The sequence below is a fragment of the Pristiophorus japonicus genome, chromosome 13, assembly GCF_044704955.1.
Source record: "Pristiophorus japonicus isolate sPriJap1 chromosome 13, sPriJap1.hap1, whole genome shotgun sequence".
NCBI classification, from domain to species: domain Eukaryota; kingdom Metazoa; phylum Chordata; class Chondrichthyes; family Pristiophoridae; genus Pristiophorus; species Pristiophorus japonicus.
Genome location: NC_091989.1, coordinates 148,245,598 through 148,259,448, shown reverse-complemented (window position 1 = coordinate 148,259,448; position 13,851 = coordinate 148,245,598). Strand labels below are relative to the sequence as shown.

At 41.7% G+C, this 13,851-nt stretch overlaps 1 protein-coding gene across 1 annotated transcript in view; it reads left to right on the top strand.

The window, feature by feature from the left end:
- Positions 1-13,851, top strand: part of phlpp2 (PH domain and leucine rich repeat protein phosphatase 2) — a 214,526-nt gene that overhangs the window by 162,871 nt on the left and 37,804 nt on the right. Inside the window, exons 9-12 of the mRNA XM_070896972.1 lie at positions 2,869-3,071; positions 3,724-3,784; positions 3,980-4,075; positions 9,484-9,639. Of these exons, the coding sequence (XP_070753073.1) occupies positions 2,869-3,071; positions 3,724-3,784; positions 3,980-4,075; positions 9,484-9,639 (516 nt within the window). The remainder of the gene's footprint in view (positions 1-2,868; positions 3,072-3,723; positions 3,785-3,979; positions 4,076-9,483; positions 9,640-13,851) is intronic.

The window sequence follows — 13,851 nt, the reverse complement described above, 5'->3', positions numbered from 1 at the left end:
GTCTTTTGGATGAAATGTTAAACCGAGGCCCTGTCTGCCCCCTCAGGTGGACGTAAAAGATCCCACGGCACTATTTTGAAGAAGAGCAGTGTCCTGGGCCAATATTTATCCCACAATCAACATAACAAAAACAGATTATTTGGTTACTATCACATTATTGTTTGTGGGAGCTTGGTGTGCGCACATTGGCTGCCGCATTTCCCACATTACAATAGTGACTACACTTTAAAAGGTACTTCATTGGCTGTAAAGAGCTTTGAGACGTCCAGTAATCGTGAAAGGTACTGTATAAATGCAAGTATTCTCTTCTCTTTAAGGAGAATATTTGCAACTTCTCCAGTCTATCCACGTAACTGTAATCCCTCATCCCTGGAACCATTCTAATAAATCCCTTCTGTACTGTCTCCAAAGCCTTTGCGTTCTTCCTAAAGTGTGGTGCCCAGAATTGGACACTCCAGTAGGGGCCGAACTAATGTTTTATATATGTTCAGCATAACTTTCTGCTTTTGTACTGTCTGCCTATATTTATAAAGCCCAGGATCCCATAAGCTTTATTAACTGCTTTGCTAACCTGCCCTGCCACCTTCAAAGATTTTTGCTTCCAGAGGAATTTTACATTTTGGAAATTGCATGCTGTTTTGATGTGCAGAGACATTTTAGGACATTGCGCTGCTGGTGGGTGGGTGGTCCTATATCATTCCAAAAGCAACTAGTTACAAACTCAAAATAACTGAGCTGTGACCTAGATGTCCGGCTGAGATATTTGGTTTGTTCCATTTTGCATTCTCTGAACACTGCCAGAATGTTTTAGATTTAAACAGTCATCACACTATCCTGCAATAAAATGTTTACTTCAGAGAGAAGAGGAAGGAGAAATTCTGTTAAGAAATCGAATAGAATAATTGTACAAGCTTCCACAACAGATAGCTGCCCCCTATACTTCACCAATTGTACTTTGCATCTTGGACAAAGAACAGCCATAAGATGAGCAGAGTTCTGTTGATCTTGAAAACTCGGTTCTCTAGACGATTTTTTATCCAGGTGACTTGTACACTGAGGGTTTGCTTTCTTGCTCAGGGAAAACCCTCGATAGATGTTTTCTATAAATGTGGCATCGGGCAAGAACACAGTCGTAGTCGTTGATGGGAATCCCTCTCATCATCACCATCACTACCAACTTGCATGCATACAGTGCCTTTAACACCCTAAAGGTCCAGATGTTCGAAATTGCTGCCTTTCAGGGTAAGCAGACCATACCCATATGTGCCTACTTCAGTGCTATAGCATTTTTCAATGTAGGAATTCTGCAATGTCTGAATAATCACTCAGGTTAATCACCACATACTCATCTTTGTGCTTAATGTTTGCAAAATCTGAAACCCTATGGGTGCCTTGACATATAATCCCTGTTAGATTTTTGCACAACATTGATGTGGACATTTCTGAATGCTTTAAAGCAACTTGTGAAGTTGACCTTTCTGTTTCTGTCGTTAGAACCTTCAGACTTAACTCCTTCAAGCCATAATTTGAATACATTTATTTCTGCCATCCCTTTATTTTTCACTTGATTGCTTCTAAATGCATCTATTGTAGGTATTGAACAGGATTAGTGAAAATCTAATAAGAGTGGTAAGAGCATTTATTCACATGGTAAATATGTTTTTCTTTAAAAGTGTATTTGTCATTGTAAATCCTGAGATTTGCACTTTTGCACAGGAACTGTAACTCTTTGCTTGTCAGTTTGGCTCAGCAGGATTTGAGTGCTCCATTGTCTATGATGCTGTTTTTGAATGAAACAGTAAACTGAGGTTAAAGTCTTGGAGGGGGGGTGGTTGAACCTACAAGCTTCTACCGAGTTCTACCAACTGACCCAAGCTGATGAGCAAAAGACTTCAATTCCTATTGGAGGCCCTCTGGCTGTTCCAGTGGTTCAGGTGAACTTAAAAGATCCCGTGGCACTATTCAAAAAGGAGGCATTTCTCCTGGTGTCCTGGTCGATATGTTTCCTCAACCAAAAACAGACTAACTGGTCATTCATCTCATTTGCTGTTTGTGAGACCTTTGCTGTATACAAATCACCTGCCTACAGTGACTACATTTCAAAATAATTCATTGGTGGTGAAGCAGTTTGGAATGTCCTGCGGGTGTCACAAGGCACTATATATAAATGCAATTATTTTCTCTTAACTAGTTTTTGTTCTTCCTGCCCACATTCTACTTGGTGGTTAGTCGTTTTGGAAAATATCTGAACGACACATAGCAGCACAGCAAGAGTTTATCAGGAGTTTGCAATAATCTTAACACTTTTCAGCTGCATCTTGTTGGCTTCAGATCTGGCATCCACCAACTGTTTAAAAATAAAAATTAGAAAAGATTAATTAAAGCTTATCAATTAAAGACATTGTTGGCATTCCTCCTTAACTAAATCATTAACAAAAGGAAAATGCAAGACTAAACACTAATTTGTGGAGAAATACTCGTCCTTTTTCCCATAGCTGAAAAATGCTCATTTATAAATGCCTTCAGATTTTTGTTTAGCCAGCTTTTGATCCACTTTGCTTCTCTTAATTCTACAAGGTTCTTGAGATGTTTGATCAGACACTTGTTAAAAGTAGAGTACCATATGTTCACTGTTTCTACTGACTTTGTCATGTCCTTGAAAAATTCTTGTAAATAAAGTACAAACTCCTGATCAAGTTCATGTTGGTTGTAACTTAATCATATTTATTTCTGTTACGTAATCCTAGTTGTCTCGTTGTTTGCAACAGGCCTAGAATTGTAATTTCATGCCTCTAATTTTACCAACCCCTTTGTGTGCTATTTGTTATTTTGGGCTCTCATCTAAATTTGTTTCTTTGTGTTTATTAGGTTGAATTCAATTAAGTCAATAGTGATGGACAGTCTAGAAGCTATTAACCATGTAACTTACCTGGATCTACGAGACAATCTTCTGACTGAACTTGACTTAAGTGTAATTGCAAGTATTGAACATCTGCATTGTGAACGCAACAATCTGACCACCCTCACGTTAAGTGGGTTCTCTTTAAGGACGCTGTATGCTGGCTCCAACCGTAAGTCAACCGATTGTTAACTTTTTGGTCACTTTCCACTAATTCTCATTTTCTTATAAAGCCTGAACTCATGATTGCAGGACTTCTGGGTTAGTGTTTGTGACCCAGATGATCTATAGATTTGTTGGAACTTTGAGTACCCCATACTGACATGGCTTAACAAACAAAAATAATCACATTTCATTTGTGTTTTAAAAGTCTGTATTTTGTGGACTCCTAAGGGTATGATGGCACCAGAAGTGAAAATTGGTTGAGGAATAGTGCCAAGTGACAGCAGGAATCAAGGGGGCCATAGCGCTGGAGAAGGGGATGGTGAAAGGAGACATGGCTGAAGGAAAGAGAAGGGAGCATTGCAGGATTTAGAGATTATCGAGAGAAAAACGAGGAAATAGGGGGCTCGAGTCCAGTATGGGAGCCAAGTAGATTTATAAGATGTTATATGGATCTGCGCAAAGAGATAGACATCATAAAGCAGGATCGTTGGTGTAGGGCCTACTACAAGGTAGCCACTGTACAGCTTTTCCAATGGACTGATATGATGCAGTAAGCAATGAGTGATATATTTATATTCAACTTGTATTCTCATTGAGTTTGAATGGAATGTCTATTTAAGATTGCCTGTTTTAATAACTTATTTTGGGTGTCTGTTTAGAGTTGACAACACTGAGCATCTATCCACTTCCTGGTCAACTGGTTCACCTTGATCTCTCGAGGTAGGTGGATATCTATCTGTTATATACAGGTACAGTTAATACGTATAAATATTTCATATACTGCACCAGTAAATTTAAAACGGTCATAGAAGACCGTGTATTACTATTTTTACTTATTCTGCAAAATATGATTTTTCAAGTAAACATTAGCAGTTTATTGTATCATGATCAAATTATTTTATTTTGCCTCAATAGGAACAGGCTGGAATCTGTACCTGACTGGGTCTGTGATGCCAAGAAACTTGAGCTGCTGGATGTTAGTTATAACATGATTGTAGAATTACCCATGAGGTAGGAAAGGACAGTAGATCTCACAAGATATTGCTTGTGGATAGTTTAATGCATCGGCCTTGTATTACCTGTACTGAGTTGATGCTGCTTTTTACCCCTCATTAATATTCTGTAGTTATCTGAAGGGCGTCATTTATTGAAGCAGGCATGGAGAGAGAGTATTTGAGGGCAATCTCTGGTCAAGCAAAGCTGAGGTCTGACTGGTTTCTCTGCTGCTTTTAGAACACTTTGCGTCAGCTTACCACCGTTGATAACAATGTTGCCTTGATTTCAGACAGTTGTAGGAATTGAGCTCATCTAGGCTGACAAATGCAGTAACACTCGACCAGCTCCGTTGGGCAGGCCACATCGTCTGCATGCCTGACACGAGACTCCCAAAGCAAATGTTCTACTTTGAACTCCGACACGGCAAGCAAGCCCCAGGTGGACAGAGGAAATATTCCAAGGATGCCCTCAAAGCCTCCTTGATAAAGTGCAACATCCCCACCAGCACCTGGGAATCCCTGGCCCAAGATCGTCCTCAGTGGAGGAAGGGCATTCGGGAGGATGCTGAGCACCTCTAGTCTCATCGCCGAGAGCATGCAGAAACCAAGCACAGACAGCGGAAGGCGCATGCGGCAAACCAGTCCCTCCCACCCTTTCTTTCAACCACTGTCTGTCCCATCTGTGACAGAAACTGTAATTCCCATTTTGGACTGTACAGTCACCTGGGAACTCACTTTTAGAGTGGAAGCAAGTCTTCCTCGATTTCGAGGGACAGCCTATGATGATGATGAATGGGGAAGTTCGCATTGTTTGAGGTGCTGTCCAAGGTCCTGTCTCCCATTAAAGATCTGTCAGAATTCTTAAGAACAAAGACTTCCACGGTGTCCTAATCAAAATGCCTTCCTCAACCAATGCCACTAAATTACTGATAATTGAGTTATTCGTCTCACTAGTACGTGGGATTTTTGGTGTAGAATTACTTCAAGTCCCTGCACTTCAAAAATAATCCACTGAATGAAGCACTTGGAGAAATTTCAAAATGAGAAGGCACTAAAATAAATTATTATTGTGGATGATGCCTTGTAGGTTCCTGCTACAATAGGCTGTGTCAAGAGCTTTGGGAGCTCTGGGAGAGCTGTTTGTGGTTCCCTTGTGTTAATGGTATTCTCCTTTTTTTTTCTTTCAGCCTTTCACGATTTCTCTGTTGTTATTTCCTATGTTTCTCTGTTACACTCTGCCTGCATCTATTATAGCCGCCTTTCTCTTTCTCTCTGTTATTACCTTAGATCTCTGTTGATGTCCCTATTTATCTGTCTCTCTCAGTGCAGGTGGGAGCAAGTGATTGATCAGACAAGAAGGAGAACTTGCATTTATACAGCACTTTCCACATCCTCAGGATGCCCCAAAGTGCTTTACGGCCAAAGAAGTACTTTTGAAGTGTAGACATTGTTGTAACGTAGGAATTATGGCAGCCAATTTGCACACAGCAAGGTCCCACAAATATCGAAGAAATAAATGACCAGATCATCTGTTTTTTGGTGTTGGTTGGGCGATAAATATTGGCCACGACACCCATAGAACTCTGCTGCTCTTCACTGAATACTACCATGGGATCTTTTACATCCACCCTAAGGGACAGACAGGACCTCGGTTTAAAGTCTCCTCTGATAGATGGCATCACAGACAGTGCAGCACTCCCTCAGTATTACACTAAAGTGCTAGCCAAGATCATTTTCTCAAGTCTGGTGTGGGGCTTGAAGCACTGGCTATCTGATTCAGAGCTGAGAGTGCTACCACTGAGCCAAGGCTGACTCCTTTGGATTTCTCGACCCCAGAAGGTTTTGGATGCACTGTCGATGAGTATGTTTAAAACTAAGGTCGATTGATTTTTAGGCACTGAGGAAATTGAGGAATATGGGATAGGGCGGGAAAGTGGAGTTGGTGTAGAAGTGCAATCATCAACATCATAGGCAATCCCTCGAAATGAGGATGACTTGATTCCGTACCAAAAAAGGATGAGTTCACAGGTGTTTCAATGAAGGACCGAATATTCCAGATCCCGAACTACATCCTGAAGGGTGGAAGATGTCTCGTGGATTTTTTTAACGTGTGGTGGCTGTTGCACACCAGCCACCACATGGGCTTGACCGAGTTAGGTCTTGGTCCACTGGCAAGGATTAACCAAGACGACTGGAAACCTGCTCTGCTGCACGGACCTAGTGCGCAGACATATTGCAGTGTGGGCTGGGCCGTGCTGCCCCTGGCCCTGAACTCACGCCTCTCCTGGGCCCCGATCACGCCCCTCTACAATCTCTCGCCGCTCCTTCGCCCCGACCTCGCTGTTCCTGCTGTGTCTGCCCATGCTCCAATCACTGACCTGGACCTTGGTGACGTCACTCTTCACAAAGAAATGGCAGACCAATTGAACAAGTACTTTGGTTCGGTATTCACTAAGGAGGACACAAACAACCTTCCGGATATAAAAGGGGTCAGAGGGTCTAGTAAGGAGGAGGAACTGAGAGAAATCCTTATTAGTCGGGAAATTGTGTTGGGGAAATTGATGGGATTGAAGGCCGATAAATCCCCAGGCCTGATGGACTGCATCCCAGAGTACTTAAGGAGGTGGCCTTGGAAATAGCGGATGCATTGACAGTCATTTTCCAACATTCCATAGACTCTGGATCAGTTCCTATTGAGTGGAGGGTAGCCAATGTAACCCCACTTTTTTTAAAAAAGGAGGGAGAGAGAAAACAGGGAATTATAGACCGGTCAGCCTGACCTCAGTAGTGGGTAAAATGATGGAATCAATTATTAAGGATATCATAGCAGCGCATTTGGAAAGAGGTGACATGATAGGTCCAAGTCAGCATGGATTTGTGAAAGGGAAATCATGCTTGACAAAGCTTCTCAAATTTTTTGAGGGTGTTTCCAGTAGAGTGGACAAAGGAGAACCAGTTGATGTGGTATATTTGGACTTTCAGAAGGCTTTCGACAAGGTCCCACACAAGAGATTAATGTGCAAAGTTAAAGCACATGGGATTGGGGGTAGTGTGCTGATATGGATTGAGAACTGGTTGTCAGACAGGAAACAAAGAGTAGGAGTAAATTGGTACTTTTCAGAATGGCAGGCAGTGACTATTGGGGTACCGCAAGGTTCTGTGCTGGGGCCCCAGCTGTTTACACTGTACATTAATGATTTAGACGAGGGGATTAAATGTAGTATCTCCAAATTTGCGGATGACACTAAGTTGGGTGGCAGTGAGCTGCGAGGAGGATGCTATGAGGCTGCAGAGCGACTTGGATAGGTTAGATGAGTGGGCAAATGCATGGCAGATGAAGTATAATGTGGATAAATGTGAGGTTATCCTCTTTGGTGGTAAAAACAGAGAGACAGACTATTATCTGAATGGTGACAGATTAGGAAAAGGGGAGGTGCAAAGAGACCTGGGTGTCATGGTACATCAGTCATTGAAGATTGGCATGCAGGTGCAGCAAGCGGTTAAGAAAGCAAATGGCATGTTGGCCTTCATAGCGAAGGGATTTGAGTACAGGGGCAGGGAGGTGTTGCTACAGTAGTACAGGGCATTGGTGAGGCCACACCTGGAGTATTGTGTACAGTTTTGGTCTCCTAACCTGAGGAAGGACATTCTTGCTATTGAGGGAGTGCAGCGAAGGTTCACCAGACTGATTCCCGGGATGGCGGGACTGACCTATCAAGAAAGACTGGATCAACTGGGCTTGTATTCACTGGAGTTCAGAAGAATGAGAGGGGACCTCATAGAAACGTTTAAAATTCTGATGGGTTCAGACAGGTTAGATGCAGGAAGAATGTTCCCAATGTTGGGGAAGTCCAGAAACAGGGATCACAGTCTAAGGATGAGGGGTAAGTCATTTTGGACCGAGATGAGGAGAGACTTCTTCACCGAGAGTGGTGAACCTGTGGAATTCTCTACCACAGAAAGTTGTTGAGGCCAATTCACTAAATATATTCAAAAAGGAGTTAGATGAAGTCCTTACTACTCGGGGGATCAAGGGTTATGGCGAGAAAGCAGGAAGGGGGTACTGAAGTTGCATGTTCAGCCATGAACTCATTGAATGGCGGTGCAGGCTAGAAGGGCCGAATGGCCTACTCCTGCACCTATTTTCTATATTTCTATGTTTCGCTGCCGCCACCCTCCTGCACCAGCTCGCGCTGCTCCCTGAAGTAGTATGCTTCCACGCTGCTCCTGGAGCCTCCACGCTATTCCTTTTATAGCCCCGACCTGCTGCTGGTGTTGATATTGACTGACAGAGCAGGCTGCAGGGGCCCTTATGACCACCTACTGCTCCTATTTTTTATGTTCTTAAAACCTCGACTGAAAGAATATTCCAAAATTCCTTTAAATTTAGCTTGCAGAACAGCTGAAACAGACACCAGAAGACAAAGAGGGGGATGGAGTCATTTGCTTATGCATGCTTTTGCACTGCTGTGCAAGTGCATTCATTCTTCACCTCAGTTCAGAGTTAGACCTTGCCTTGGAAATACCAAGGGGTGTGGTGCTGTCTTGCAGTGGGAGAGGGTACACCCAGAGTTCAGGCTTTCAATTCTGCATAGGGTTGGGAAATACTGGAACGATTGGAAGGTAAAATGAGAAAGTTTATGGGAAAGTTTTGGATTTTGGGGAGATGAAGTATGAATTATGTATGTGTGAATTGTTTATTTTGAGAACACATTGTGGTGGCTGGTTCCTGGAGATTTTTTTTTTGCTATTCTCCAAGTGACTAACGTATAACTCTAGTTGTTGACAAAGAAGTTAGTGAATCTGTATAATTTTCATTTTACAGCTAAAACTTTATTTTTTTTTATACTACCTATTGTACAGAACCAAATGCTATGCATTTTGCTGATGATAATTCGTCATTGAAGCTATAGAATGTCATTTTTAGCTTGGATGCCCTAATGCCTTTGCTTATAAATAGACTGCCTAGCGCGTTACTGAGCCATGCAGACCTTAACATCTGTGGCTCAATTTCCAGTCTGTGTGCTGCGTTAGCTGAACTCAGCTGGGGCAGCAATTGGGTTGTCACAATTGGCCGCTATACACCTGGGTTAAGGAAGGAAAAATCAGCCAAGGTTCTTGCTCCTGTTTATTCACCAGTGATCCTCTCTGCTAGACATGAGGTGAGGACAGGATAAAACTCATGATACTTCCCCAGGGTTAATAGCATGCCAGCATTCACTGTTCATCATTTGAGCACACACATGAATAATGTCCCCTTGGGCAGGGCACTGGCATGCTGCCAGTGCCTGTGTAACCATATCACCACAACGTCTTCAGGATAGGATGGGAGAAAATTGGATATGGTAAGACCATGACCAATATAGTTGTATGCATTTTGTATATAAATATCTGAAATTATTTTTTGTCTATTATTTACCACAGATTACTGTGCAGCTTGAGCTTACAGAAGCTGTTGGTTGGACACAACCATCTTCAGGGTCTCCCCAGTCACCTGGAACACACACCTCTGGAGGTTTTTGATGTACAACATAATCAACTAAATGAGCTTCCAGAATGCCTTTTCCTCAAGGCTTTAAAGTATGTAAAACACGTTTATGTTGTGTATTATGACTGTACTGTAGAGGGATTTGGGATTGAAGACAAAAAACAACGAAGGCAATTGAGTGTGTATCTAATATTCCAAATTATTTAATACTATTTAAGTGATTTGCTGTCATAAGGAAGAATTTGAAAGAAGTGTATGCAAGTAGAAATTTTGGGGTTTTGTTTATTTTCTTCGAATGCAGCGTATTCTTTGGTGGTTTGTAAAGGATTTTTTAAAATCATGGCAATGGATGCTGCATCTGCCTTGTGCTATTAGTTTTTTCCAGAGCTAACAATATATATTTTAAACAAACTGTCATAAATCACAAACTAATTAACATTCCCACTCAAATGCAAAGCTCAATGACTACTACAGTAAGTTTATTCTAAGTAACTGATTAGGTTTAGAATCGTGCAAACAATAATTGCACATTTGAATGCCTCGGAGAAACTTGTTTGTCAACCGTAAAGCATGGGAAAAACTCCTTCAGAATAAGTTGCGATCTAATGGTTTATTTGTTATGATAAAAAAACTTCTGACTTGCATCATACGTGCCGCTAGGAAGAGATGCAATTCGAGATAAAAATACAGTTTGTGAGAAATTGGAAGTGAATTTTTTTTTCTCTTGCATGCCTTTTTTGAAGACAGTGATTTATTAGGCAATTTAGTTCCGAGGATTACAACACAGTCCTACAACGCCTCACTTCGAGAAGTCATAGGTGAGCGATAGTGGCTTGGCTGAGGTCAGAAATACACGAGTGAAGGATCGCAGGCATGAGCACATGTCCTGTTGCTCTGTGGTGCAGTGTGTTAGAGCTCCAAAGAGCTGCACTATTACCACTATCATATCTGTCCTTTACATATTTCTAAATCTTGATTTTAGTAAAATAAATTAAAACTCAGCTTCCCTTTCTATGCTTCTAGTATTCTCTGTAAATATATTTTTGAGTCTAATCCGGTCTCATTAAATTAAATTTATAACTCTTTCACTGATATATTTCACCTTTCTTTGTATAGTTTCAATTTTTTGACTTGTATAATATGTATCACCAGGAAGTGCATGAATAATGAAATTGAGATTGTACTGTCTATTAAACAATGACTTTTGAGTTATAAAAATGGACCAATTTCTCTACAACAAAAGCAAAATATTGCAGATGCTGGAAATTTGAAATAAAAACAATGTGCTGGAAATACTCCGAAGGTCAAGCAGCATATGTGGAGAGAGAAACAGGGTTAATATTTCACTTGATGAACTTTCATCAGGTTCTGACGAAAGATCATCATCGACCTGAAACGTTAACTCTGTTTCTCTCTCCACAAAGGGTGCCTGACTACCTGAGTATTTTCAACACTTACTGTTTTTATTTATGCTTAATTCTTTACAGTTGTTTAACCTTATATTCTGTAAAATAATATATAACTGGTATATCTCATGGTATTGCTATTGGTTAGATTTGGTCTGGAGCCTTTAAGGCCACTGCTGTAAATAGGGTGTAGCTATTTACAAACTGCTGAAATCAATCAGAGGGTAGTTGTAACTGCTTATAAATTTTGGGCTCCAGGCCAGTGACTGGCCTCCTTTTTCGTTTTTGTTGTTGTTTGTTTTACATCTGTAACAAAGTATGGCATCTAGTTTATGGTGTGTGCGTGCGCGCGCAATCGGAGGCTTCTTGCAGGCGGATGCCACCGACCTAATTTTTTTAACGAAAATACCTGGTGGTCCCCGAGGAACATAGACTTGTACTCCGAGGCCTAGATGCGCAGACCAGTGAATGGGCCCTTGTCTTTCATGAGCGTATGCATATCCTAGGATCACGTGTGCCTGCACCACCAATCAACCAATCACCCTAAAAGCAAATAAAACGGCGTCATAAATTTTTTTTTTTTAAACGCTACTTTTTTTTAATTAATAGAAATTGCATTAAATTAAATGTTTTAGAGCAAAATGTATTAATTAAAAAAAAATGTTTTAATAATGTTAAAAATAAACTTACCTTCATAGACAGGGTTTTTAATATAAAAATAAATAATATTTAATTTTTCTATGTTTTAAAACTCTTACTCTGGTAAAAGTAGGCTATATGCTTGAATTTACCAGGTGCAAGAGTTTGAAGGACATTTGTTGGGCAAATAGCCCAAATCTCCGCCCACGAATGTCCTTCTCCTGGGTATACGTGCGAACTTGACAGATCATAAAAGCCAGTTCTCGGAGCATGCCGAAAACTGGTATTTGCGAGGCCTCTTTGGGTGCATGCACACATCGTACCCACCCGGAGAGGCCACAACTTTCGGGCCAGTGTTGTAACATCATCCGAAAAATCAGCATCAGTTTCCACATGTACGCTGACAATACCCAGCTCTATCTCACCACCTCCTCCCTCGGCCCCTTCACTCTCTCTCAATTGTCAGACTGCTTGTCTGACATCCAGTAATGGATGAGCAGAAATTTCCTCCAACTAAATATGAGGAAGACCGAAGCCAATGTCATCGGTCCCCACCACAAATTCTCTTCCCTAGTTACCGACTCCATCCCCCTCCCTGGCAACTGTCTGAGGCTGAACCAGACTGTTTGTGACCTTAATTTCATATTTGCCCCCGCGATGAACTTCCGACCACATTATCCATACCATCACTAAGACTGCCTATTTCCACCTCCGGAACATCGCTTGACTCTTATCCTGCCTCAGCTCATAGAACATAAGAACATAAGAATTAGGAACAGGAGTAGGCCATCTAGCCCCTCGAGCCTGCTCCGCCATTTAAAAAGATCATGGCTGATCTGGCCGTGGACTCAGCTCCACTTACCCGCCCGCTCCCCATAACCCTTAATTACCTTATTGGTTAAAAATCTATCTATCTGTGATTTGAATACATTCAATGAGCTAGCATCAACTGCTTCCTTGGGCAGGGAATTCCACAGATTCACAACCCTCTGGGAGAAGAAATTCTTTCTCAACTCGGTTTTAAATTGGCTGCCCCGTATTTTGAGGCTGTGCCCCCTAGTTCTAGTCTCCCTGACCAGTGGAAACAACCTCTCTGCCTCTATCTTGTCTATCCCTTTCATTATTTTAAATGTTTCTATAAGATCACCCCTCATCCTTCTGAACTCCAACGAGTAAAGACCCAGTCTACTTAATCTATCATCATAAGGTTACCCCCTCATCTCCGGAATTAGCCTCGTGAATCGTCTCTGTACCCCCTCCAAAGCTAGTATATCCTTCCTTAAGTAAGGTGACCAAAACTGCACGCAGTACTCCAGGTGCGGCCTCACCAATACCCTGTACAGTTGCAGCAGGACCTCCCTGCTTTTGTACTCCATCCCTCTCGCAATGAAGGCCAACATTCCATTCGCCTTCCTGATTACCTGCTGCACCTGCAAACTAACTTTTTGGGATTCATGCACAAGGAAAAAAAAACAAAAAAAATAATTTAAAAAAAAAAGGGGCCTTGTAAATGTCTGCTGTGTCACCCAGGTCGGGTGGCATGGTCTTAATGTTTTATGTTTTGCAGGTAAACTCAAAAGAGTTTCATGCACAAGGACCCCCAGGTCCCTCTGCACCGCAGCATGTTGTAATTTCTCCCCATTCAAATAATATTCCCTTTTACTGTTTTTTTTTTTCCCAAGGTGGATGACCTCACATTTTCCGACATTGTATTCCATCTGCCAAACCTTAGCCCATTCGCTTAACCTATCTAAATCTCTTTGCAGCCTTTCTGTGTCCTCTACACAACCTGCTTTCCCACTAATCTTTGTGTCATCTGCAAATTTTGTTACACTACACTCTGTCCCCTCTTCCAGGTCATCTATGTATATTGTAAACAGTTGTGGTCCCAGCACCGATCCCTGTGGCACACCACTAACCACCGATTTCCAACCCGAAAAGGACCCATTTATCCCGACTCTCTGCTTTCTGTTAGCCAGCCAATTCTCTATCCATGCCAGTACGTTTCCTCTGACTCCGCGTACCTTTATCTTCTGCAGTAACCTTTTGTGTGGCACCTTATCGAATGCCTTTTGGAAATTTAAATACACCACATCCATCGGTACACCTCTATCCACCATGCTCGTTATATCCTCAAAGAATTCCAGTAAATTAAATACACATGATTTCCCCTTCATGAATCCATGTTGCGTCTGCTTGATTGCACTATTCCTATCTCGATGTCCCGCTATTTCTTCCTTAATGATAGCTTCAAGCATT